The sequence below is a fragment of the Marmota flaviventris genome, chromosome 10 (assembly GCF_047511675.1).
Source record: "Marmota flaviventris isolate mMarFla1 chromosome 10, mMarFla1.hap1, whole genome shotgun sequence".
Lineage (NCBI taxonomy): Eukaryota > Metazoa > Chordata > Mammalia > Rodentia > Sciuridae > Marmota > Marmota flaviventris.
The window spans coordinates 117802828-117829667 of record NC_092507.1 but is presented as its reverse complement, the minus strand read 5'-3'; the positions used below and the strand labels follow the sequence as shown (position 1 = coordinate 117829667).

Below are 26840 nucleotides of genomic sequence, written 5' to 3'. Positions count from 1 at the left end.
GAAGGGACAGGACAGATGGCATGATTTCTTTATCTCAGAGCAAGTTTCAGGTGGGGATGGTCATAAAAACAGTGTGCCACTCGTACTGTGAACCTCCACTGAAACACACTGTCAGGTGCTGGGACTCCAGGAGAACTTAGCTGCCAGGTTTCCGGCAAGAAAGGAGAGCTGAAGAAGGTCAGTCACGCCCTGATGCTCGAGTCCTGTTTCAGGGAAACACAGGGAGAGTTAGCATTCTGCAAGGCTAAGGCCAGGGGCCAGTTTGAAGAGGCGCGTGGTGGGTACTTGGGGATGGGAGGGGGAGGCAGAGGGTGGCATCTCGTGCTTCTGGTGTGTGCGCTGGGGTAAGTTGAGGAGGCTGTTTCTCATTAAGCACACTGGAGGGTTCCGTCACTTACAGGAAAACCACCCGCTTATCTGAAATCTGACCTACTTCGGGTAGGAGCCAGACAGGGCTCCTGCGTCCCACAGGGACACTCAGGCTGTACTTGTCCAAATCTTTGAATCCAGCCAGCCTTCAGCTAGGAGCATCAGCCCTCAACACATGCCCACTGTCCACAGAGGAGCTGGGGCCAGGCTGAGATCCGCCCCTGCTAGGTGTCAAAGGTGGGTGAGGTGGCGCAGCAGAGCACAGGAGGCTGAGGTGCTCCTGGGATTCAGAAGTCTAACTTCTTTTATTTTATTTAGTATTTTTAGTTGTACATGGAAGCAGCATCTTTGTTGATCTACTTTTATGTGGTGTTGAGGGTCGAACCCAGTGCCTTAACACATGGGAGGCAAGTGCTTTACCACTGAGCCATACCCCAGCCCCCCAAAAGTTTAACTTATTTTAGGGGCTGCTCCACGATGTGGCAGGAAATGTTCTTTGGGCTGGGATGGAGGGACATGGGAAGAGAAAGTCCCAGTGTCTTTTGGGGATGGGCAGAATCAGACCAGTTCACTCTTAAGGGGCTTCTTGCCTTCCACTCTGAGTTTTTGGTGGTCCTAGGGATTGAAATCGTGGTCTCACATATGCTAGGCCAGCGCTCTGCTGCTGAGCTACATTCCTCCTCACCTTCATTTCTCAAGAAGTCTTACGTATATATTTTCAAAGCCGCTTTTTTGTCCTACCAAAGATGGCATTTTATTTAGTGGTTGTAATTTTCTGGTCACAAACAAATGCTAGCAGTGTAGAAGGTGAACAGACTCCATCGCAGGCCTTCTGGAGGTTCTGATAGTGGGAAAGAGGAGACGGGTGAGGGAGAGATAAGGAGCAATAGGACTGATCTTGGATAAACTGTCTTGGCAGCATCAGCCACAGGGCTGGAGGAGGAAGGACTGAGGGTCTTGGTCAGGAGTGGGTCCATGTGGTCCTGGAAGCTGTTGGGGGGACCAGGGCAGAGCCGAGCAAGCAGTGCTGCGTTGACTGGGAAGCTGAGGTCTAAGGATCAGCCTTGCACATGGTGGGGACAGCAACGTTGTCCTGTGGAGGGTGTTTCCGTGTTGCTGGCTCCTGGGCAGGGACCCAGCCAGGTCTTCACCCCAGCTGCCTGCTGAGCAGAATGTGAAGTGCTGCGGAAGGGGACAGCTGAGTTTACAAGTTCCGTTTCTCAGTTCCCGTCTGCCAGCGACCCCCAGAGGTCCAGGCGGCCTTAGGAAGCATTCTGCATTAACTAAAGGAAAAGATGGAATGAAAGGGGCACCTGGGGAGAAGGGAGCGGGAAGAAGATAATGAGGGCCATCACCGTCAACCATGGTGCTGAAGGGGCCAAAAACTGGACTAGGCAGTGGGAACAATGAACTTGGCTCACAGCAAGGACTTCCACGTGCTCTGGGGGTGAGAGGCTCTCCTGCCGATCTAGGAGTGGGCCGAGTCACATAGGTCCTGTGAGGCAGGAGGGACGTAATGGCCCTGGGAAGATTGAGTCAGCTTAGAGGTGCCCTCCCCCTCCTAGCATTAGTGGTGTCTGACTGGGGACACAGGAACCTGCTCAGCATAATCATCCTGGTTCCCTTTTCCTGTGCAAGTTCCTCACCTTCATCCTGAGGTCTCACTGCAACCCAGGCCTCAGCTTGGTAGGAAAGGCAGGGTTAGAGTCAGCGGTGGGGAGAGTTGTTCACCACCGTGGTCTGCAGGCCTGGCTGCTGCTGGAGCCCTCTAGGACTCGGACCTTGTCCTGCTGCCTGCAAGGCACCTTATGCTATCAGAATGCTGGTCTGGGATGACAGAATCTGGGCACTGGGCCCGACTGCCTCCAGCTCTGTCACCTCCCATCTCTAGAGCTCCACTTCCTCTCTGGTTGCACCCAAACTCCCATCTTGAAGGCTCCCTGAAGTTCCTCTGTGCCTAGCAGGCCCGCTTCAGATCCTTTCGCTTGCATGGTCTCCGTTTCACAAGAAGTGGTGACAGTAGTACCGAACAAGGGCCTAAGGCTGCACAGCTGGTTAGCACAGCACCCCAACAGGCTTCTGATGACTCCTCATTGTCTGCATTCTCCTGCCACCCCTCACCGTGGAAGGGAAAAGGAGGCCATCCGAGGTCCCACCATGCTCGCCTCGTAGAAATATCAAGAGGGCCGCTGGGTTTTCCTATCCCACCCACACCTGCCCATTCGTTATATCCTGAAGTCTGGGGAAGTCTTTGTTTTCTGACCCTGCCTTGCCTAACAAGTGTGAGAGGCCCTGGGTTCAATCCTCAGGACCACTGACCTCTTAACCCCCATCCCCAGAACCACTGACACACACCTGTAATCCCAGAGGTTGAGACAGGAGGATCCCAAGTATGAGGTCAGCCTCAGCAAAGCTTTGTCTCAAAATTATAAAAAAGGGCTGGGTGTGATGGCGAATGCTTGTAATCCTAGGAGTTTTGGAGGCTGAGGCAGGAGGATTGCAAGTTCAAAGCCAGCCTCAGCAATTTAGTGAGGCCCTGAGCAACTTAGTGAGACTCACTCTAAAAATACATATATATATACATACATATATATATATATATAAAAGGGCTGGAGATGTAGCTCAGTGGTAAGGCTCCCCTGGATTAAATTCCCAGTTTCAAAAAACCAAAAAACAGCCACTCTTTTCTGCCTCCTCCTCCTTCCACAAGGAATCAGCCAGGAGGCCACTCCTTGAGTCTACCCTGAGAGCTTTCTTGCACTTTCAGCCTCCTACCCATCTCAGCAGAGCCATCTGCTCCCCACGCCCCTCCTCCTTTCGCTCAGGAGGGGTTCAGACCTACAGACAAAGGAAGTGGAACCCCAACTGTTGACTCAGCATTCCTGTTTCTCCTTCAGCTGATTCGCGCTGGAGTGGAAAGGAGGGAACTGGCTAGTCACTGGAGCTGGCGCCCGGGCCAGGCTGGGGGTGGTGTGGCAGCAGTGCCCAGGCCTAGGGAAGGTAGCCGGGGAAAGGGGGCTGCAGAGTCACTGTGCCCTGGGGTCTCCCACCCACAGCCATCAGACCTCATCCTCTTGCTCTGCACCCTGGCAGGAAGTGGGACCCTGACAGGCACGACTGCAGAGACAGTGTGTGAGAACAGGCAGTGCGGAGGGGAGGGGCCCAGCATAACCCCGACCCCAGGGGGACCTGGGGACCATCCTGAACAAACAGCCCTTCCTCAGAAAGCCAAGACAAAACTGAAACCCAGGGCAGATGCTTATAGGTGGTTGGAGCCCCAGTGGAGCTTTGCTAGCCCTGAAGTAGGTCTGGACAAAGAAGCTCACAAAAGGAGCCGGGGAGGGAGTGGGGTCCTGAGTGAGGCAAAGGGCCCAAACCCAGGAGGCTCAGGAGACAGAAATGCCCTGGAGCCATTTCAGGGGTTCACGGCACATACACAGAGGCTTAAAAGGCACCTTCCTCCTCCCCAGTCCCAAGCTTTGCACAGGGTCTAGGAAGGAGGTGAAGGGGCTACCCTTCAGTCACTCCCATCCCTGCTCATTTCTCTGTGTGTGTGTGTGTGTGTGTGCGCGCGCGCACGCGACTCAATCCAGCAGAACACTTTACCACTGAGTTATATCTCCAGCATTTTTTTTTTTTTGATGGTGCTGGGGATGGAACCCAGGGCCTTGTGCATGCAAGGCAAGCACTCTACCAACTGAGCTATAGCCCCAGCCCCTATCTCCAGTATTTTTTATTTGGAGTCAGGGTCTCACTAAGTTGGTAAGGGTTTCCCTAAATTGCTGAGACTGGCCCTGAATTTGCAATCCTCCTGCCTCAAGCCTTCTGAATAGCAGGGATTACAGGCATGTGCCACTGCACCTGGCTTTGCACCTCTATCTTTACTGGCACTGGCTAGTTCATGCAGCTTCCTCACTCCCCCAGCCCTTCGGACTCAGTCCCCCACCCACTACTTTGGGCAGGGATACTTTGCAGAGAGAGGCCTGCCGCCTGTGCCCTGGGGTGGGGTCTCCCACCCACAGCCAGCAGACCTCATGCTCTTGCCCAGGTGTCTTTCAACTCCTAGATCCCTCTGTCCCCGCAGCATTGGCAGTTCAGCCACAACAAAAGAGAGAGAGAGAGAGAGAGAGAGAGAAGGAGCCTGGAGAACTTGGATCCCTGTGGGGGGAGGTTGTTGGCGATGATTTATTAGCCAGACAAGAATCAACAAACAAGTTCTAACATCTGTTCTCACCAAACCATTCCTCAGACAACAGCAGCATTGGACTGGGGCCCAGACTCAAAGGCCCAGAGGGCCAAGGAAATTAGACTCCAGGAGGAGAAACCAGGGCAGCAGGAGCCAGAGGGCCCTGGTAGCACACTACTTTGCTGTCTTAGAGGATCACCAAGCATCAAGCCACTGGATTTCTGGGGACTCTCAGCAGTCAGTGTGTGCTAAGAGGAGGAGGCAGATTCCACATTTGCTCCTCTGAAGTCCAGGTTTTTTTTTTTTTTTTAATTGTGTGTGTGAGAGGGCAGACCTGTCAGGGGACAGGGCTAAGTCAGGATCCAGGAGAGGAACCCAGCACTCAGACCCCGACGTGGCAGAAGTCTGGAAAAGCAGCCAGGTTTCCTATCTGAGGAAGTCTCTGATGTTTCCTATGGAGAGAGTTAGAGGATAGGGGGTAAGGAATAGACTCTGAACAAGGAAGTCAGGAAACCTGTGTTTTAGTCCTTGACCTTGACCCAGTCACTATCCCTCTCTGGCTTTGCTTCCTTATCTGCACAGGAGGGAGCTGGACTTGATCAGTAAGGGCAGATGAAACACTGCTCCTCCTCCCTCCAGCATCAGTAGCAGACATCACTAATCAATCATGGTGCTCCTTTCTGCTGAGTTCAGGTATGACCTTAGCATCCTTTCCAATGCAGCTCGCTAGGCAGCCACGACCAACGGATTGGAGTTGGCATGCAAGATGACACCTCTTTGCCATCCTTGCAATAGATGAAGGCTGAGGTTCTTTCCAGTTTTGATCACCTTTATATACCATCCACATTTCCTGAGAAGGACACCCAGCATGTGTGTGTGAAGGTCTCTGGACCTGATGTCCCAAGTTTTCCCCCAACCAGCTCAGACTTACCACTTATAGAGGAGGCCCAACGGGGAGCCATGCCTGTCCTCAGTCCTGAAGCACCTGTCTAGAGAGGTTGTGGGGAAGGGTGTGCCTCCAGGGGAGTGGAGGCTGCTGAGGCAGGGGAGGGCCTTGTCCAGCCCCAGAATTCTCAGAGTGCCTCTGTGGACCACCTGGATTCTGCAGAGAGAAGGACAGTCCTAGGTCACACATCTTAGGCCTAGATGCAGTCTCAAGGGCAAAGTCATCTGGGCTTAACAGACTTGCCCTCCAGAGGGAGAATCTAAAATCCTCTCATTCATTTAGCAAGCAGGATATGGAACACAGAAGGAAACAATTTGAGGGCCAAGGATTGGCAGTGTGGAGTTTGTGGGACACTGGAGAGTGAACCAGACCACAGAGAAGTTTGGATAGTGACATGGACTGGCGACATCAGCTCCTGGCAGGAGTGTGTGTGGGGGGGTGTGGGCGTGGGCAGGCACAAGGGCTGAGGGGGAGTCTGTGGCTCCAGCAGGGAGGGATGGTGAGCAAGGAGGGAGATGGAGACAGAGGGAGAAGGTGGTCCTGGCCAGTGGGTCTAACACATTATGTGACAATAGGTAACCTAGACAGGGACTTGAACTCATCAGTGGGAGGACGGCGTGGGAGGATGGAAGAGGGAGGCAGGAGTGCGTGTGCCCCTCCCCTGAACGCATCTGAGATGACACACAGGACTGGAGCGCTGACCCCGGAAGAGGAGAGGCGCTAGTTTGGGGCTGGGAAAAGGGGTCAGGCAGTCTGGACCTTTGTGTCCCTCCCCCTCGCCGGGGGTAAAGACCTCGCCCAGCACCCACTCTGAATACCTTCTCCATCCTCCTCAAACTATGGTGCGGGAAGTCCTTCTTGGACTCCTTCTCCCTGCACCCTCATTTACCTGGCCTCCTGGGACAGGCCTGGATAGGCACTTGCGGAGGACGCGGTGCCCAGCGGACGCCGTCGCTGACAGACCTTCCACCTCGGCATAGATGTTGCTGGGGGCCTCCCCAGGGCTGCCCCGGCCCATGGCGTAGAAGGCGATGGGTTCCTCGGGCTCTTGGTAGATGGGGTGGGTGGGTTTGGGGGGTGGGACTGGGCGGGGTCGCGGGGCGGGGCTCGTGTAGAGTTCCGGGGGCAGTTGAGGTTTGGCGGGGACGGGAGGCTTGGTCCTGGGCGGCTGAGTGGGCTAGGAGGGAAGACGAGGCCAGGGAGGAAGGTCGGTGGGCGCAGCTGCCACCAGCCCGGCTCTCCTACCCTCTAGGCCCCTCCTCCTCCTCCCCATGGCTCCTCCCCATGGCTCACCCCTCTCCTACTGGCTCCTCCCTGTGGCTCCACCCCTCCTTCTGGCCCCTCCCCGTGGCCCCACCCTCTCCTGCTGGCTCCTCCCCGTGGCTCCACCCCTCTCCTGCTGGCTCCGCCCTCTCTCAGGCCTCGCTGTCTCCTGCTGGTCCTGTGGCTCAAAGCGGTACCTCCTTGGGCTCCCAGGCCCCCTCTTTGTGCGGTAGGGCTGGAGCCTGCCCCTGTTGCATGTCTGGGTTGTGCTGGGGGCTTGGGTTCTGACTGTGGCTTCCAGAGTCTGACTCTTCAGTCCTGAGGGACAGCCCTGCGGGCTCAGGAGTCTGCTGGGGAATAAGCAGGGCTGAGGGACTTGATGCGGGAGGGGACAGGTGCCAGTGGGCAGGTGATTCAGAAGGACCAAGCAATCTGGTCCAAGAGGAGGACAGGAGAGGAAAGAGACATAGAAATTTGGCCTGGGCTGGGTTCTCTGGGTGAGGAAGAGGGGATGGACATGGCAAGGAGGCTAGGGGTCAGATGGAGGGGGACAAACTCTGGTCATAGGCTGTGTACACATCAAACTTAATTTCATCTGGAACATGGGACCAGGCCAATCTTCATTTGTGCCTGTGGTTGTCAAATACAAGAATGTGAAGTCTTGGTTTTGTGGTACTGGGTTTTCATTTTGAGACAGGGTCTCACTAAATTGCTAAGGGCCTCACTAAGTTGCTGAGGCTGGTCTTGAACTGTCAATACTCTTTCTTCAGTCTCTGGAGAGACTGGGATTATAGGCAAGCACTACCATGCCTGGCCCCAGCTCTTTTTTAGTTTTTTATTTTGAAACAGGTTTTGCTAAGTTGTCCACGTTGGCCTTGACCTTGTGATTCTCCTGCCTCAGCCTCCCCAGTCGCTGGGATTACTGGCACACACTACTGTGCCTGGCATGGCTTTAGAAAAGTCAGGATGGGAATGGATCTCCATGACAGCTGTGTCTGTGTTTAATTTCTGCATGAGCAATAAGCTTAATTTATGGAGATATAAGCTAAATTTTTAGGGGCAAAGACTGCCTGAAGAGAGATGAGCCTCACAGTGGGAAGGTCACATCCCATGGTAGGTGCTTTTAGCTCTGCATTAACCCTAGCTTCATGAATGTTCTCCGCGTGCCCTCTGCTCCTGGTAAGCTAAAGCCACAGGGACTTTCTTGTGCTCCTGCAATCCACTTCGGTCTTCCTGGATCCAAATCATAATCCTCTTTCTCCTTGTCCTCACGCTCTCCTCTCTTGGAATTCTTTCATAAATAAAAGTGGCAACACAGGGGCTGGGGTTGTGGCTCAGTGGTAGAGCACTCACCTAGCATGTGCGAGGCGCTGGGTTTGATTCTCAGCACCACATAAAAATAAATAAAGGTATTGTGTCCAACTACAACTAAAAAAAAAAAAAAAAATTAAAAAAAAAAGTGGCAATGCTACTTTGCTGCCCAAATAGCACCTTAGGGTCAGCCTCAACACCCACTGTCCCCCCACATCAAATCCAATACCCATCTGCCTAGTCCAATGCCTACATCTTTCTCATCTGCCCACTCGTCTCAAGCCTGCAGCCACCACCCTCATTCAGACTTCTTCATCTCTCCCTGCCTCCTCTTGCCCTCCCAACCTGTTCTGTGTCTCCTTACCCAAACTCCCTAACAACCCTGCAGGGTTGCCTGTTGCCCAGGATAAACCAAACTCCTGAGAGCTTGAGTGGCAAGACCCTGTGTGACCTTGGCTTAGACCTCAGTCCCCGACTGCATGCCTTCAGCTTTCTCAGCTCCATCCAGCTTCCCTTCTCCCCGAGACTTTCCTATATCCTGCTACAGCTGCTTGAGAATCTTGGGGTTCTCCCCTGCCTATTCCTCTCAAAGGCACTGAACCAAATCAAACTCCATGAAACTTCCTGTTGGTCACCAGTGACTTCCTTTGGTAAATCCAGTGGTCAATTTATATATTCTTTCTCTTCCTCTCTCCCTTTCAGTACTAGAGATTGAACCCCGGGGTGCTCTACCAATGAGCTACATCTCCAGCCCTTTTTATTTTTTTGAGACAGGGTCTTGTTAAGTTGCTGAAGCTGGACTTGAACTTGAAATCTTCCCATGTCAGCCTCCCAAACTGTTGGGATTATAGGCACGCACCACTGTGTATGGTGTTGGGTTTTCTTCTTGATGCTTACTTACTGTGAGACATAATCAAGTACTATTTTTTTGTGGGGGGGGGGGTACTGAGAATATAACTCAGCGGCATTTAACTCCTGAGACGCATCCCCAGCCCTGTTTATTTTTTATTTTGAGACACAGCCTTGCTAAGTTGCTGAAGCTGGCCTTGAATTTGCAATCTTCGTGCCTCAGCCTCCCCAGCCGCTGGGATTACCACCATGCCCGGCACTGCGTACTATTTGTTATTTCTATTATTTACTTACTGTCTGTCTCCTTGTACTAGAATGTAACCCTCTTGAGGCTGTGATATTTTGGTCAGTGTTGTTCACTTCTGTCTCCCCAATGCCCAGAAGGATGTCGGGCACACAGTGGTCTCTCAAAACAGACTGAACCTTTTAAGAGAGGCAATCCCTGGCTCTGCGCCTGTTAGGTGAAATGACACTCCCATATTCTCCTGGCACCACAATCTCCATACTGGATCCCTATCACTTGTCTGTCTTTCCTGCTGAAAAGTAAGGTTTGCAAGTGTAAAACTCGCCTGTCTTGTCCATGAATCTATTCCCAGGGCCTTCCAGTACCTGGTAGGTAGCTTTAGGTACTGAGTAAATGTCTCTTAACTTAAAAAACAAAGGACTGGGCTGGGGAGGTGGTACATGCCTGTAATCCCAGCAGCTCAGGAGGCTGAGGCAGGAGGATGACCAGTTGAAGGGTAGCCTGGGCAAAGTCAGCAGGCCCTGTCTCAACAAAAGGGGGGGGGCGGGGAAGGGGAGGATGGGGATGTAGCTTAGTGGTAAAGGGCCCCTAGGTTCAATCCCCAGTAAAGAAATAAAGAAAAAGACCGTGTGCCTGGGGGCCTCTGCCTGGGGGGCTGTTGGGGTCTCCCAAGGGCTCCTTCCTCCCCCAGCACTCATTTTTCTGGAAGATGTGGGTGAGGACGTCAGGAATGGGTCATGTGGTCGGGCTGAGAAAGTGCCTGGTGCTGGGTTATGGGCCTGGACTCGGGTGAACAGGTGCTGGCCCGAGTCCCCCGGGGCTCTGGGCATACCTGGCGGGCGAGCGGCCGGGTGAGTGTCTCCCCGTAGGGGCTGAGCGGACACTCGGTGTAGTGCCGCAGCAGGTCCTGCAGCTGCGCGTGGGCGCTGTCCTCGCCCAGCACCACGTGGCGCCCGTCCCTGAGCTGGGCCAGCAGGAAGTGGCGGCAGCAAGTCCGGCTCCTGGAGGGCGCCAATCAGGATCAGATTCGCCATTGCCTCTCCCTGGCCAGGGCCACCAGCCGGGACCCCTACCTCCCAGCTCCAGGGTCTCTGCCCTGAGCCATCAGAGGGAGGAGCGGGAGCCCCCGGGGGAGAGGCGAGTCAGCCCAGTCGCGCCAGGTGATTAGCCCGAAGCCCCGCCCTCACCTGTAGGTCAGCACGAAGGTCACGGCGCTCTCGCTGAACCGCACCAAGTAGCATCCCTGAGGCTGGGGCCCCAGCAACCTCTCGGCCTCCCTGAGGGTGATGCAGAGAAGTGGCGGGACCTGGGCCTGATCTTTCTGGCCTCTCTCTGCCCCCGTGATTCTCGTGGGGATGGATCCCCACCTCCCAAGCAAGCATGCGGGAGGGTGGGCAGAGGGAGGATGGGTCGCGGCTCTTAACTGCGGGGGGGGGAGGGGGGGGGACTGGGTGTGGCCAGGAACAAGACCCCCCCCCACCTCCGGACACCCTGCATCCTACCAGGGCAGCAGCTGCAGTAACAGGGATAGAATTAACTTCTAGAGCTCAGAGATCACAGGCTGAGAAATGGAGGAGGGGGCTCTGCAAGTAGGAGTGTGGGCAGGAGAGAGCCAGAGAGAGAGATGGAGGGAGGGAGAGAGGCAGAAAATCTGAGGACTAGAGATCGGAGACGGGAGGTTAAGGCAACCTAGAGAGGAGAAAGAGGCACACACAGGGCTGGGCCTGAGCCTGCCTCTCCAGTGGTCTCCCTCCGGAGAGAGGTTTCAGTGAAAGGTCTGGGAAACTCTAGGAGTTGGAGTCTGGAGTCAGCTTCAATCAACTTTTTCTTTCCCTGAGGCATTGGGGATTGAACCTAGAGGTGCTCTACCACTGAGCTTCATCCCCAGTCCTTTTTATTTTTTATTTTGAGACAGTATCTCACTAAGTTGCCCAGTTGGCCTTTAGCTTGTGATCCTCCTGCCTCAGCCTCCTCAGGAGCTGGGATTATTGGCCTGTGCTTCCACACTGACTGACTGCAGGACCTGGGACCTGCCGCTGCTGCCCTCGGTGACTCACCTCCGGGTGATGAAGCCATGGAACCAGGCTGGTGCTGTCCCTTGCTGCAGGAGCCAGTGAGCCTGGGTCTTCTGGAACCAAGCAAGGATCTCCGCCTGCAGGGACAGGCCATCTTCCCCGGGCACCTCTTCAGCCTTCTCAGTATTCCCTGGGACAGAAGCAGTCTCTGGGGTCCAGGGAGATGCCTGGAGAGAAGAGTTCAGGGAGGTGATTAGGGGGCTTCTCCCACCTGATTCCTAGCCACCACCTTGTTACCCTCACCTTCAGCTGCTCCTATTTTAGGGTAGAATTGACCAGAAAGTCCTTCCCAAGGTTACAGCTTAAATCGCTTCTTCAGCTCCAGCTGTTTCGTTTCCAGAGACCCTCCTCCCCCTTCCCCTGGGTCCTGCCTTTAATCCAGCCATAGTGAGCTGTTAAATAGTGGGGAGAGAGGCAGCAGGCTCTTCCAGGTGAAAGGCAGGAAGTCACTCCAGAGGACACAGCAGGAAGGGCCCGGCTGGCTCCCAGGCAACTTCATGTCTGGGTGGTGAGAAGGGCTGAGGTGGGGGCGGGGATGCACTGAGCAGAGGAAGGCACAAGATGAGGTGTCTCTTCTGGGACTCTGTGCACGGTAACCTGGTGGCCTGCCTGTGGACCCAGCCTGAGCTTCCCAGGGGCAGAGGAGCAGCGAGGGGTGAGCAGGCAACTCAGCCAGGAAGGAGGGACTGCCCATCTCCTTGCCCCACTGGGGGCTCCCGCCCCGTTGGCAGCCCCCGATCATTCATCCCTGCCCACTCTCGTGGCAACCTTTGCCAGGCGCACATCCTCACCCTTGGGAGGTGGGAGCCGATGAGAGGGTTCTCTCCACCCCCCACATTCCCACTCACCGCAGCGTGGACAGCCAGCGTCCCCGAGCTGGGCGGGGGCTCCTCGGCCTTCAAGGCCTGTGGTCGGGGCTCCTGGAGCAAGCCCGAGCTCGGGCATCTCTTGCGGGTCAAGTCCATGGTCTGGAAAGTGCTGAAGGTTGGGGCAGGCGCTTCATAACTCCCTGTTGGCACAAAGAAGGCTGCTGGGTTCCTCAGAAAGGAGCTGCCTCTATCCCCTTCCGCCCAGGCTTAGAGTGACTCCAAGGCCTCTGGCCAGGGACCTGTGCAACAGGACAGCACCGTCATGACAAGAGAAATGCCAGAGGGACAGCAGCGGGGATTCCTCGGGCCGGGAATAAGCTGCCAAGGTGTCTCAGAGGAGCTGGTGCAGCCAGAGGGCAAGTGGGGTGCCAGGAAGGAGAGGCTGGGAATGAGGCCTGGGGGTCTCACGGAGAGGAGGGCTCCAGGCCAGGCCCCTCTTGGGACCAGGAGCCTCTGCCTGCCACCCCATCCTCCCAGTGTCTCCTTTCTCCTAAGAAGCCTCAGCCCACCGTGACACCTTTGTCTTCTGGGCTTGAGTAGACAGGGACCCCAGAGGGAGCAGGAGTGGCGGGCACTTGGCCAATCTGCCTGCCAGTTGTGGCTTGGTGTGGGCCCCTCACCCCGGAGGTGGGAGCTCAGACCCAGGGCAGCAGGAGTGGTGGGGGTCTTGGTGTCCCCTCCCACCCACATTCTGAAACTTCACACCTACCTGGGGGGCATATCTGGGCCAGGGGCATCTCCATGGGAGCAGGGCCCCAGAGCAGGGCCCCAGAGCAGGGCGTGTGTCTGTGCTCTCAACAGGTATGCACACTCAGCAGCTCCCCTCTTACCCAGCCCCCAGGGACAGGAAGTGTCGCTTCACCCACAGACTTAGCCCCAGCAGAATCCCCACGTCATGGAAAGCCGAAAGATCATTGTCCCACCCCGGAAGCCAGGCAGTTGAAGGTGTTGTGGTGGTGAGTATTTATGTCATTCGGTGTTTAGGTGTTGGGAGGTCCTTCCTGCTATTTGACCTTCATCTATTCTGATTCTTTCTCTGCTCCTTTACCTCCAAATAAGATCTCTAAGGTGCTCAGAACTGCTTAGAGATTCACACTCAAGATTATGCTTTGAGGAGATACGAGAAGGGAGGGGATGGTGGCAATAGGAAGGATGTTAGTCAGACTTCTGGAGGAACTTTTTGAGGTCATATGAAATCTGTGAGACAAGGATTTAGGGAGAAGGGGGTCTGGCTTCCATCCTTGAGCAGATAATGGAGGTGAATCAGAGCAAAACCAGGCCATCTTAGAGGAAGGAAGGAGAATTCCTACAAGTAGGTCACTATTAATATCAACAATATTTGCAGTTGTCATCAATAATATCTGTGCTGAAGTTTCTGGGCTCAAGCCTTGGTTCAAGCCATCCTCCTGCCTCAGCCTCCAGAGCAGCTGGAACTACAATCATGTACCACCTGCCCACAGCGTTATCATTTTATTTCCCAAGGCCTGAAAGTGCAGCTCAGTAGCAGGTCAATTAACCCTGGGTTCAATCCCCAGCACTGGAAAGGGAGAAAGGTAGAAAGATTTCCTTTCCTAAGCATGAAAACTCTGGATTCAAAATCTGAAGTGTACCCCAGTGTGGTAGCGCATGTTTGTAATCCCAGTGGCTTAGGAGGTCGGGGCAGGAGGATCATAAGTTCTAGACCAGCCTGGGAAACTTAGTGAAAACTTGTCTCAAAATAAAACATAACAGATCTGGGTGTGGTGACGCATGCCTGCAATCCCAGCAACTTGGGAGGCTGAAGTAGGAGTATTGAAAATTTAAGGCCAACCTCAGCAACTTAATGAGAACCTAAGCAACTTAATGAGACTCTATCTCAAAATAAAAAGTAAAAAGGTCTGGGATATAATAGAGCAGTGGTTAAGCACCCCTGGGTTCAATCCCAGTATTAAAAATCAAATAAAATCAGGGCTGGGGTTGTGGCTCAGCGGTAGAGTGCTCGCCTAGCATGTGCGAAGCCCTGGGTTCGATCCTTAGCACCACATAAAAATAAATAAATAAAATAAGGATATTGTGTCCAACTGCAACTAGAAAAAATGTTTAAAAAAATAGATAAAATAAAATCATAATAGTAATAAAAAAGGGCTGGGGATATAGCTCAGTGCTAGGTACTGGATTCAATCCCCTGTACAAGATAATGATGATATTAGTGCTGATGTCTTAGACTTTCAATACCTCCTTCCAGAGCAGGACACCAATCCCATTTTTCACCCATTTGATTTTTAAAAAACATTTGTGTTTTAGTTATAGTTGAACACAATGTCTTTATTTTATTTATCTGTGTGGTGCTGAGTATCAAACCCAGGGCCTCGCACTTGTGAGGTGAGCTGTCTACCACTGAGCCACAACCCCAGTCCCTCTTCCATTTGATTTTTACAAACTGAGCAGGAGACAGGAAACATGATTCCCATCTCCCAGGAGTGCAAACTGAAGCTCAGAGAAATTAAACCTTGGCCAGGGTCTTTCAGTGTCTCAGAAGCTGGGACTAGAAACTACGCTTTCTCTAACTAACTCCACTATGATTTAGGCCAAAGGTTCACACACTGTTCTTGGGGTCAGCCACCCAGAGAGGAAAAAGGACCTTGTCTCAAGACGTCAGGTCGGGGAGATGGACAGACACTTATTAAAAGGTGTGGCAAACTGAGCCAGTCGTGGTGGTGCATACCTGTAATCCCCGCACCCCTAAAATTCCCCGCCTGGGAGGCTGAGGGAGGAGGATTGAGAGTCCAAACCCAGCCTTAGCCACTGAGCAAGGCCCTAAGCAACTCAGCGAGACGCTGTCTCTAAATAAAATATGAAAAGGGCTGGGGGTGTGGCTTGGTGGTTATGTGTCTCTGGTTTCAATCCCTGATAACACCTCCCAAAAAGCTGTGGCAGATTAATGATGTGGGTTTATGCTAGAGGAGGCCACCTTCAGAGGCCCCTGATTTAGCCTGGGCTGTGTGTGCGTGCACATGCACATTACACACGTATGTAGGGGGTTGGGATGTCAGAAGAGGAAATGGAGCTGAGTGGTGGAGAATCAGTCCAGTTGAAGAGTGGGGACAGATGTTTCTGGAAGAGGAGCCAAGCTCAGAGTGATGAGAGTGAGAAAAGGGAAAGTACCCCAAATAGGCCAATGGGAAGGGTCTTGCCTGGCATGTTCAAGGCCCAGCACCACACACACACACACACACACACACACACACACACACACACTGCTGCAGAACCTTGAGCTGCAAAGAGCAGTAGTTAGGTGTGTGACAGGCACTTTCACTTGGTAAAGATGATTTTTCTCGGAGGGCAAAGTGCAGTCACACCTCAGAGTAGTCCACAGAAAGGAGAAAGGGGGCGGAGTTTATCTGCTCAGTTCCTTTCTGCTCTCCTCTCCCATTGGTCAAGGTTATCCCATAGGAACCGACCTCTGAGGCTGTGTCCTCCGCATTCCTAAGCATCCACTCAGGAAACCAGATCCCATCGCCCAGGAAGTGGTGTTTGTATTAATCAGAAATGGAGGGGTGACTCAGAGATGGGCTCAACCCGTGGGCTGTGAAAACCATACCTTCTGAAGAGTTCAACTTGGACTCCATTCAGATTTAGCTATAAAAAAAAAAGAAGTGGGGGCCAGACATGGTGTTGCACCCCTATAATCCCAGCAGCTCAGGACGCTGAGACAGGAGGATCTTGAGTTCAAAGCCTCAGCAAAAGTGGGGCGCTAAGCAACTCTGTAAGACCCTGTCTCTAAATAAAATACAAAATAGGGCTGTGGACGTGGCTCAGTGGTCGAGTACCCCTGAGTTCAATCCCTGGTACCCACGCCCCCCCCCAAAAAAGGAGTGAGACTCTAATAAAGGTGACAGTGATTTTGGAGCATCCCTTTTGGATATAATCAATTAAGAGATTCTAGCTGGGACTGAGGTTGTGGCTCAAGTGGTAGAGTGCTCGCCTAAGACTCATAAGGTATTTGGTTTGATCCTCAGCACCACATAAAAATAAAATGAAGATATTGTGTCCACCTAAAACTAAAAAATAAATATATATTTTTTTTAAATAAAGAGATTCTAGCTGGGTGTGGTGGGGCACACCTGTAATCCCAGTTACTTGGGAGGCTGAGGCAGGAGAATTGCAAGTTTGAGGTCAGCCTAGGCGATTTACAAAGACCCTGTCTCAAAAATAAAAAAACACCAAGGGCTGAAGATGTAGAGGATATAGCTCAGTGGTAGGGCTCCCCTGGGCTCAATCCCCGATACTGCAAAACAAAACAAACAAAAAAGATCCTAAGGGGAATATACGAATGTTGCATTCAACAAGGGCCTACCTTGAACCCTCTCATTCTATCCAGTTCCCATGCCACAGTATTAGGCTTAAATTTGTTCTGTACAAAGACATTACTAATTCTTTTTTTTTTTTTTTTTTTTTGGTATCAGGATAGCCCTTTTATATACTTTATTTAGAGACAAGTTCTCACTGAATTGCTTAGGGCTTCACCAAGTTGCTGAGGCTGGCTTTGAACTCGCGACCCTCCTGCCTCAGCTTCCCGAGTCATAGGATTACAGGCACGTGCCCCCACGCTCAGCTCTAATTCTTAATTTATCCCCCAAGAAGGGAGCTGTATTACCCAGTTAGTCATGGGTTTCCTTCAAGATGATGGATGGCCAAGTGTTTTTCTCAAAGACTAAGGCAAAAAGATTAGTGGGATAAAAGCCTAATCCTCATAGTTGTAACTGGGCCAGAAGCGCTAATTGATATTCATCTTTTCCTTTCTCCACCTACATTCTAGACACCCCCCACCTCCAGTTAGCACTTCATCTGGTCTGGAAGACAATCCAGGTAGGTTGATCCAGACCTTCATTTCCAAAAGGTATAGACCCTACATCTCCAATCCTTTTTTTTTTTTTTTAAAGCGAGAGAGAGAAAATTTTTTAATATTTATTTTTTAGTTTTCGGTGGACACACATCTTTATTTTATTTTTATGTGGTGCTGAGGATCGAATCCAATGCCCTGCGCATGCCAGGCGAGTGCGCTACCGCTTGAGCCACATCCCCAGCCCTCCTTTTTTTGTTTGTTGTTTTGAGACAGGGTCTCACCATGCCCTGCCCTGTTGATTGTTGTAGCTACCCATTACCAACCATCTCTAGACGTGACAGTACTGATAGATGCCCAGAGAGTCCCTGGGTACAAGATGTTTTCCTCCCAAGGTCCTGACCAATGACTGGTCATTTTCCATGGGACTATTGGAAAATAGTCCATGTATATCTTTATTCCAGATGGTCACTCCCTACAGCACACTATGCTCATAACTCTGATTCCTAGTGGGATTTCCCTTTATCACTGTCCTTCAGGGACACATTGACTGGGGCCGTACTGCTTCTGGTGTGAGGTACATCACTCAGGTGGTGAGTTCCCCACCCCGGGATAACCTAAGTGTTGACTGAAGAAGAAGCAGTAGTGCAGTTCAGGCAGGTGGCCTGAGCCACCCTGCTCATGCAGTCGATGTCTGCATTCTGGACCAGCTCAACCCAGTCCAAAGGGCCATTTCCATCACATACTGGTTACTGCTTTTCAACTCCAACATATGACTCAAGTGGCTCTTACAACACTTGGCTTAGGATGGGTAGCTTCCGTTGAATGGCTACTTGGTGCTCACTGGTCAGGCATTCAGTCCCTGTCAGGGCAAAACAGGAGCTGTTTTTGAGAGCGTGGTTCTTTGTTAGAGAGAACATGACTTTGTTCCAGAATCCTAGGGTATGACTGCAATTCTTAATTGAGGTTTGCCAACACAGCACCCGTGTCCACTGCAGATATTTCCAGTACCCATGGCCTGAGAGGCAGGGCAGTATGGATACTCCCTGAACCTGCTCTGGGAGCACTTGAACTGGCAACTTTCTGGTCACCCAAATACTGGGTTGAAGATATTCTTTTTTAAAAAAAATACTTTTAGTTGTAGATGGACACATTTATTTTATTTAGTTTTTCCTTTTAATGTGGTGCTGGGGATCAAACCCAATGTCTCACACCTGCTAGGCAAGCTCTCTACCTCTGAGCCACAATCCCAGCTCTGAAACTATAGTCTTTTTTTTTTTTTTTGGATACTGGAGATTGAACTCAGGGGCACTCGACCACTAAGCCACATTCCCAGCCCTATTTTGTGTTTTATTTGGAGACAGGGTCTCACTGAGTTGCTTGTGCCTGGCTTTTGCTGAGGCTGGCTTTGAACTTGCGATCCTCCTGCCTCAGTTTCTCGAGCTGCTGGGATTACAGGCAAACGCCACTGACACAACATCTTTGTTTGTATGTGGTGCTGAGGATTGAACCCGGGCCCCATGCATGCCAGGCAAGCGAGCTACAGCTTGAGCCACATCCCCAGCCCTGAAGCTATATTCTTAAACACACCTTACATTGTCTCCAGGATCAAAGAGGCCACATCAAGGCTTGCTTCTTTATGCTAGGAAATGCAAGGTGCAACATCTTGTCCTTTGTAGTAAGCTCCAAGCCAGGACTTTTGGAAAGAAGGTGGCAAAGGGAATCAGAGATGTGTGTTCAATATGCCAAGGATAGCACAGGCAGGAGCTCATGAGAACTTCCTTCACTTTGTGTCTCTACCCTGTTTTGCTTTCAGGGAGAAAAATTGTTGAGTTTTTAAAATTTTTTATTTGTTCTTTTTAGTTATTCATGACAATAGAATGTATTCTGACATATTATATAGAGTATAACTTCCCATTCTTGGGGTTGTACACGATGGGGAGTTACACTGCGGTATATTCATGTATGGACACAGAAAAGTGACATCCGACTCAATCGACTGTTTTTCCTATTCCCATCCCCCTCCCTTCCTTTCATTCCCCTCTGTTTAGTCCAATGAACTCTATCCACCACTGCTCCCTATTGTGGGTTAGCATCCACATGTCAGAGAGAACCTTTGCCCTTTGTTTTTTGGGGTGTTATTTCACTTAGCATGACAGTCTCCAGTTCCATCTGATAAGTTGTTATTTGTATTTTTACCCTCCTGATCTCTGAGTCCATACCATAACAATAGCCCACGATTGCCTTGTACAATCAGTTATTATTTGATAAATAGCTGTCAGGGCCTGGCTTTACCTTATTACCTGGCACTATTATAGAGGTGAGGAAACTGAGATCAAGGTCAAGAGACTTAGTGACAGTCACACAGTGAACCTGGAGCTTCCAGCGTGGGACTTCTGCATTATGGTAGATGGAGAGAGATCCTGGCCTCCTGCCCTGCGTGTTTGCCATTGGCAAGCTCTGTGCTATGAATGTACCCTTATGACAGGCCCACGACAGGACAGTTGTGCCATTGTTATTTTCATTATTGGGGATTGAAGTTGGGGGCACTTTACCACTTAGCTACATCCCCAATCCTTTTTGTTTGTTTGTTTTGAGATAGGATCTCACCAAGCTGTGGAGGCTGGACTTGAACTTGCCATCCTCATGCCTTAGCCTCCTGAGTCTCTGAGATTATAGGTATGCATCACCACACATGGCTAGAGATGCCATTATTAATCTCCCAGCTTTCCAGACAGGGAATCTGAGTCTTAGGGAGATTAAGCAACTTGCCCAAGGTCACACAGGCAGGAAGTAGAGGTTAGAGCCAGGTCATCTGGCTTCAGAACTTGGGATCTCAACCACCAGTCAATACAGCAGCCAAGGAGTTAGGAACACAACTCCCTAAAGATGGATGGGCACCAAGTAGCTGCTTTTCCATGGAATGATTTCATGTTAGAGACACCTGAGGAGGACGGAAACGGAGCAGGACTTTCAGACCTTTAACCATTACTAGAACGAAAGAACCCTGTGGGGAATTTCCCTGGAAAGACTAGTTTCAAGCTCTAAGAAACAAGAATCCCGGACAATTTCCTAACTATCAGCTCAAACTCTACCCATTCAGTAATGTATATTTTGCAGCAGTTTTAACCCAAACATGAACTCAATTGCAGAACTAGAGCTTGTGTGTGTGTGTGTGTGTGTGTGTGTGTGTGTGTGTGTAGCAGAAGGTGTTTTGCCAGCCTCATGAATGATCATAACACTCCATAAACTACTGAAAGGAGCAGTGATACTTTAGATTACCCATAATGCCTTTTCTCTGAAAGGCTCTAGGCAACTACAGAATCAGAGCCCTGCCTTGTGCTCTCTTGTGTCTGGTCACCGTGGATGCTGCACCTACACCGCTCTGAGCATGCTGGGCTAGACATGCAAAAGTCAGCAAAAACTTAGCTTCCTATTTTTGTTTTTGAGTTTTCATCTGGGTGAAAAGAAAGACTCATTGCATATTAACTTTTCTTTTGTTTTTGGAGCTGGGGATTGAACCCAGGGCCTTGTGCATGTGAGGCAAGCCCTCTACCAACTGAGCTATGCCCCCAGCCCTGCATATTAACTTTTTAATGCCTCTTGCTTTTTTTTTTTTTTTTGGCAATGTTGGGGATGGGTTCATCCTTTGATCCAATCAAATGTTTATCTCTAGCTTCATTAAGTATAAATGGTCTCTCTCTGTTGAGGTCTTGTTTCTGCTTTACTACATTCCAGAAAACTTGTAAGGGAAGAGGAAAGTCACAAAATAATTTATGGGCTGTTTAGTGCACTCATACATTTTAGTCCCTAGGGCTCCATTGTCTGGCTCATGAGTTGTCCACAGCCGCTCATTCCCTATTCCAAGGGACACTTTATCTGTTAGAAACTCAGTTCTCTCTCTTTATTCTTAAATTTTCATCTCAGTGTGATATAATGTAAAAGAGTGTGGACAGACCTGACTTTAAGTCCCCACTCTTTATTAGTTGTGGGAATTTTGGCAAGTTACTTCACTTCCTAAGGCCCAGTTTTCTCATCTGTTAAGTGTCACCAATATAATGAAGCCTACCTGACTGTTAGGTGTATTAAAGTGTATGTCACCAGGCATGGTGTCACACACCTAGAATCCCAGAGACTTGGGGGGCCAAGGCAGGAGGATCTCACGTTTGAGACCAGCCTCAGCAACTTAGCTCAAAAAAACAAAAGAAGGTAGAATAGATAGCTTGCCTATCGTAGCCTACAAGGCCCTGGATTCAATCCCTAGAACTACAAACAATAAAAAATAAATAAATGATAAATAATAGCCTGGGGCAATGGCATACACCTGTAATCCCAGCAGCTCTGGGGGCTGAGGCAGAGAGGATTGAGAGTTCAAAGCCAGCCACAGGAACTTAGCAAGGCCCTAAGCAACTCAGTGAGACCCTGTCCCTAAATAAAATACAAAAAAAGAGCTGGGGATGTGGATCAGTGGTTAAGTACCCCCGAGTTCAATCCTTTATACAAAATACTAGGAAATAAATGAGGGGCTGGGATTGTGGCTCAGAGGTAGAGTGCTCACCTACCATGGGTGAGGCACTGGGTTTAATCCGTAGCACCACATAAAAATAAAATAATAAAATATATATTAAAAAAGAGCATTTGTCTAAAAAAAAAAAAAAAAAAGAAAGAAATGAAGTGCAGCCATTTTATGTGGCAGCTGATCCTATAGATTGGGAAGCACCTCCCTCACATTTTGTTGACCCTAAAGGTGCGACAGCTGTTAGCCTCCTTGGGGGTGAGCCTAGAATTGCTGGGAATCTCTGAAAACTGTTTGCTTTTCTTTACTTCCACCTGTTTTTGGTCTCCCCAGCGGGAAAACACCATGGGGTTACAAAAACATATGGCCACTCCTGAATTTAAGAAAACGGATTCTGGCCCATGAGAAAACACTGAGGAAATCGGTCGTTGGAGTACCTGAGAGAGCCCTGCGGTGCACGATCAGGAGCCCTGCAGGCTCTGTCCCCAGCCATCCTGAGCCACTCACTCTTACCCTTTGGGCAGGAGCTTGACCTTTTAGAAAGAAAACCTGTAGAGCTGGGATGTCGCTCAGCGTTGCACAGGTTTGGCTAGCATGTGAGAGGCCCGGGTACCGCAAAAAGAAGAAAAAAAGACTTCTTGTTTTTCACTCTATAAATAATGTATGTTGTTAAAAAACAAAGAGAAAATACAGGTAAGCAAAAAGAAGAGATAAATCATTCACAATCCCATCACCCAGGTATATATTCACAACTGTGGACACTGTTCTGAGTTTGAACCTGTCAATGTAAAAAATAATGGCATCACTTATAATATCTGCAGCCCCTTTTTCACTCTGCAGTTCATCCTGGCCCTCGCCTCAGGTCTCCGAATGGACTTTGGCAGCATCTTTTTAAATGATATCACAAATAGATAACGACGACAATAATTCGTACAGTGCGCCTTCGCTTACCAAGCACTTGGTATCCATTATCTCATTTCAGCCTTGGCCTTCCTGCATGGAGGTCTCCCCTTTAGAAACTTCTGCTTTCAAAAGAGGCCACTGTGCCCCTTCACAGCTGGGCCTCCCACCCTGTGGAAGTCTTTCTACTATCCCACCTCCATCCATCCTGCTTCAGCAGCAGTTGACGTCTGCTCAGCTGCCATTTGCAGAGCTGGAGGGTGGGAGGGCCCCTTCTCCAGCTCCACTTCCTGTGTTGACACAGCTGTCAACCCCTATCCCTTTTCTGTCTCCTTTTCTTGCAGACCCTTCTTTAGAGCCTCAGATTATCTTGGGGATGCCCCCCCGTCTTCTCAGCCTGCTCCATCCTTCTCCCTGCATCTCTGCCTCCTCCCTCCTCCCATCCAGTCCTGTGCAAGGACACAGCCGGACACACCCTGAGGGGAGGGGAGTCCTGAGTGTGCCTCTGCTCCTTCGGGAGGGGACCCCCATCCCCAGAAATGACCACATAGAAAGTCACTCTTCTTGTTTCCAAGCCCAGGAAGTGCTGGGGGCCAGACCCACACAGGTTGAAGGGGCAGGGAGGTCAGAGGTCCTGGGTGTCCTCTTCCTGCCCCTCTGGGGGTCTCTCTTCCTCATCCACACTGCCTGCTTCCCCCTCTCTTCTCTCCATCATCCTGAGAACCACTTTGTGCTTGAAGAGCTGCGGGGGAAGGGAGGTGGGGAGCGAGCCAGGAAGGGATGCCAGGTGCCCCAGGTTAGCTTGTGCACCCCCTGGTCGTAAGACTTCCGTCTCCATCTTGATCCTGCCAGTGCCTCCCTCCTGCCCTATCCCTCGGGCTCCTCTTCCACTGAGTTGGGGAGAACAAACTCTTTAGATGCTCTGTGATCCCCAGGGTGCAGAGAAGGGCATGTGGAAGCAGGTGAGACTACCTACGCAGTCAGCAAAGCTCCTGGGCAGGGCTGGATCTTCTGGCAAATATCTCAGAGTTAGGGGACTCCAGATAAGCAGGCCCAGTGCTCACCCACCTCCTCATCAGAGACCCTGTGAAACTTGCTTCGTGGCCCTTTGGACCTTTCTCCTCCTCCTCCTCCTCCTCCTCTTCCTCCTCCTCCTCCTCCAGGGATTGAACTCAGGGACACTCGACCACTGAGCCACATCCCCAGCCCTATTTTGTATTTATTTAGAGACAGGGTCTCACTGAGTTGCTTAGTGCTTTGTCGTTGCTGAGGCTGGCTTTGAACTCACGATCCTCCTGTCTTGGACTCCCAAGCTGCTGGGATTAGAGGTGTGTGCCACCGTGCCCAGCCAGGCCTCTCTTACTTTGTGTGAGTGGTACTGGGGATTGAACCTGGGCCTCATGCATTCTAGGCAAGTGCTTTACTATGGAGCTATATCCCCAACCCTTTTCATTTTTTGTTTTGAGACAGGGTCTCTTTAAGTTGTCCAGGTCTCTTTAAGTTGCCCAGGCTGGCCTTGAACTTGTGTTCTTCCCGCCTCAGCCTCCTGTGTAGCTGGGATTACAGGGGTGTGTCCCCTCACTTGCCTGGGCCCCCTTTTAATAGCAAGAACATCAGTGGGAAAAGGGGGAGGGTGGACTTAAAAAAACAGCAAGAACATCAGCACTCAGCCTTGTGGCCCCTTTGAAGAATTTTGCTTCTGCCAGGCATCAGATGTAGGTGAGGACATGACCTCTGCTCCCGTGAACCTGGGCTCACCAGGAACCCCCTGACCTGACTGCACTAGGGCTCTCCAGGCATCTCGGTCTGAATCCATCCCCTGCCCACCCACCTGGATTCCTGATTTGGTGTATATTCAATGCCACTTCTTCTACCCTCTTCAGACAGGGACGATGTCACCCTACTGGTCACTCACTAGTGACCCAGAATGGCTCAATTTCATGGTGGATGACCTGGAAATGACTCAGTGTTCAGGCCCCTGACCCCTAAGGAGAAATAAGGGGTTGATGCGGTGCCGGCATCAGCCTATCAACCTTGCAGGGTTGGGGGGACCCTAAATGCCCCTCCATCCCAGGGGCAGGCAGTGTTGCCCTGGGGTTTTGTAGGAACTCCTGACTGAAAGGTGGAAGACCTCGGCTGTGGGTTGATGGTCGTTAGGGTCTGGGTGTGAGGTGTCCCCCAAAAGCTCATGTGTGAGATGATGCAGAAAGTTCAGAGGACAAATGATTGGGTTATGAGAGCCTTCACCCAGTCAGTGAATTAATTCCCTGATGGAATTCGTTGAGTGGTGGGGTGAGGCTGGAGGAGGTGAGGAATTGGGGGCGTGGCTTTGGGGTACACGTTTGTATCTGGCAAGTGGGGTCTTTCTCTCTGCTTCCTGATCATCATGAGAGCTGCTTCCCTCTGCCACACTCTTCCGCCATGTTGTTCTGTCATCTTGAGCCGTGAGAAATGGAGCTGGCTGTCTATGGTATAGACTGAGACCTCTGAACCTGTGAGCCCCCAAATAAATTTTTCCTCCAATAAAACTGTTCTTGTTGGGTCTTTTAATCACAGCAGCAAAAAAAAAAAAAAGCTACTAAAACAGTGGCCGTGTACTAAGATCCTTATTGTCCTTAGCTCCCAAGAGAAAGTTGGAGAAGAAGGCAAAACACTCGGAGGGGAGGAATGTCCACAGATGTTGACCTTAGGCCAAGGGGAAGGTTCACAGTTTCTTCAGGATTGCCCCTGACTGGGCTTCTAAGGTCTGGTGCCTTGCCGCCCAAGACTCCCAGGACTTGGAGGAAACACAGCGTTATTGGGGGGGTAAGAGACCTCGCCAAGAACAGGCGTGGGCTGCTGCTCTCCTCTCCCTGGAACCCACTTTTTTCTTTTTTTGGTCTTGGATATTGAACCCAGGGCTATGTCTGAGCTGCCACGGAGCTACGTCTCCCGGCCTTTTCATTTTGAGACAGGGTCTCGCTAAGTTGCTTAGAGCCTCGCTAAGTTGCTGAGGCTGGCTGTACTCCTGCCTCAGCCTCTCTTGCTCGGATGGCAGGCAGGCCCCATTGTGCTCAGCTCCTCGTATCCTGCTCTTCTTCCCACGCAGTGATATCCGGGAGCCACCTTGGCTGCAGCCATTTGCCTAGAGGCTAGAGGAAGAGGAGCTATGGACACCTCGCTGGGGCTTGCCCCTACTGAAGCCTGGCTCAGGGGTCAGCTGTCCTGATCTCGGACTTCCTCTGCCCCTCCCCCAGGTCCCTGGACTTCTCTCCCCAAGCATCTGTCCTCCATCCTCCTACAAAGACACATCGGTTGTTCCTGAGATTGGAAGGGATGGGACATGGGATCTATAATCCCCAGTACCCTTCTGCCTGGGTGGTGGGGACCTGTCCCAGGGACACAGTGACAGTTCCAAGACATGGAATTCTCTATAACATTCTTTATGCTCCTCTGTCTCCACCCCCATCTTCTACCTTCTGTCTAGCTGCAGGGTATTTATTTATTTGTTTATTTATACGTGGTGCTGAGAATCGACGCAGTCCCTCACACATGCCAAGGAAGCCCCCTCCCTCAGAGCCACAACCCCAGCACCTATTTATTTGAGTTCTGTCCCAGTTGGGCAGAGGGGCCAATAACTGGCTTCTGGCCTGGAGTGGTGGTGCCTGCCTGAAATCCCAGAGCCTCAGGAGGCTGAGACAGAAAGAGCACAAGTTCATGGCTGGCCTGGGCAACTTAGCCAGAACCTGTCTCAAGATTAAAAATAAAGTAAAATAAAAAGGGCTGGGATGTGGCTCAGGGATAGGGCACCCTTGGTTTGACTTTCAGTACTACACACAAGAAAGAGGGGTGCTCGGGACTCTCTCTTAGGTCATGCATTTACCCTTCCTCCTCTGTGGTAGGTGTCCGTCCCTCCTTCCCAGGTCAACCTGTATCTGTCTCCAGCTGTCACCGGGAGAGAAGGCATGTCTTCCCTCCACAAGCCTTCCTTGATTAGTAGGGAAGTTCCTCCTGAAGTCCAAACTTCAGCTCTCTTGCTACCTTTTAAACCTACTCCTTTTCTGGGACACAGATGGCATCAGGGCTTGTCTTCTAGCTTCTCTATACCCTGCTACAAAAATCCTTCTGAGCCAGCTGCCATCTCTCATCTTCGGAGTAGAACCCAGGTAGGATTTTTATTTTAGTTTTTATTTATTTGTTTGTTTATTTATTTATCTATCTATCTATTTATTTATTTATGGTGCTGCGGATTGAACCCAGGGTCTTGTGAATGTGAGGCTAGCACTCTACCAACTGAGCTATATCCCCAGCCCAGGATTTTTTCTTTTTTGTACTAGGGATTGAACCCAGGGGTGCTATACCAATAGCTACCAGTAGTTATACCAATGAGCTACGTTTCCAGCCCTTTTTTTATTTTTTTATTTTGAGACAGGGGTCTTGTTAAGTTGCTCAGGCTGGCCTCAAACTTGCAATCTTCCTGCCTCAGCCTCCTGAGTTGCTGGGATTACACT

General features: G+C 51.0%; 1 protein-coding gene and 1 long non-coding RNA gene across 9 annotated transcripts; one reads left to right on the top strand and one right to left on the bottom strand.

The window, feature by feature from the left end:
* Positions 1–644: 644 nt before the first annotated feature.
* Positions 645–12901, bottom strand: Sh2d2a (SH2 domain containing 2A). 7 transcript variants are annotated; one of them, XM_071618329.1, is made up of 11 exons: positions 12822–12901; positions 12092–12252; positions 11226–11410; positions 10356–10445; positions 10001–10169; positions 9613–9689; positions 8118–8192; positions 6962–7111; positions 6391–6678; positions 5487–5657; positions 645–1551 (listed from the first exon to the last, which is right to left on the bottom strand). In XM_071618329.1, exons 1-11 carry the CDS (start codon positions 12853–12855, stop codon positions 1428–1430), a joined length of 1524 nt encoding a protein of 507 aa, XP_071474430.1. In that variant the 5' UTR covers positions 12856–12901; the 3' UTR covers positions 645–1427. The 7 variants fall into 7 exon arrangements, with proteins under 7 accessions (XP_071474430.1, XP_027776733.2, XP_027776738.2 ...); XM_027920932.2 differs by lacking the exon at positions 8118–8192; XM_027920937.2 differs by lacking the exons at positions 8118–8192; positions 9613–9689 and having other exon boundaries at positions 1464–1652; positions 6962–7114.
* LOC139707293 (uncharacterized) lies at positions 11355–22428 on the top strand. Of its 2 annotated transcripts, XR_011708948.1 has the most exons (4): positions 11355–11432; positions 12947–13068; positions 16911–16960; positions 21784–22428. It is a non-coding gene; the product is annotated as an uncharacterized lncRNA (long non-coding RNA). The 2 variants fall into 2 exon arrangements; XR_011708947.1 differs by lacking the exon at positions 11355–11432 and having other exon boundaries at positions 12348–13068.
* Positions 22429–26840: the final 4412 nt, after the last annotated feature.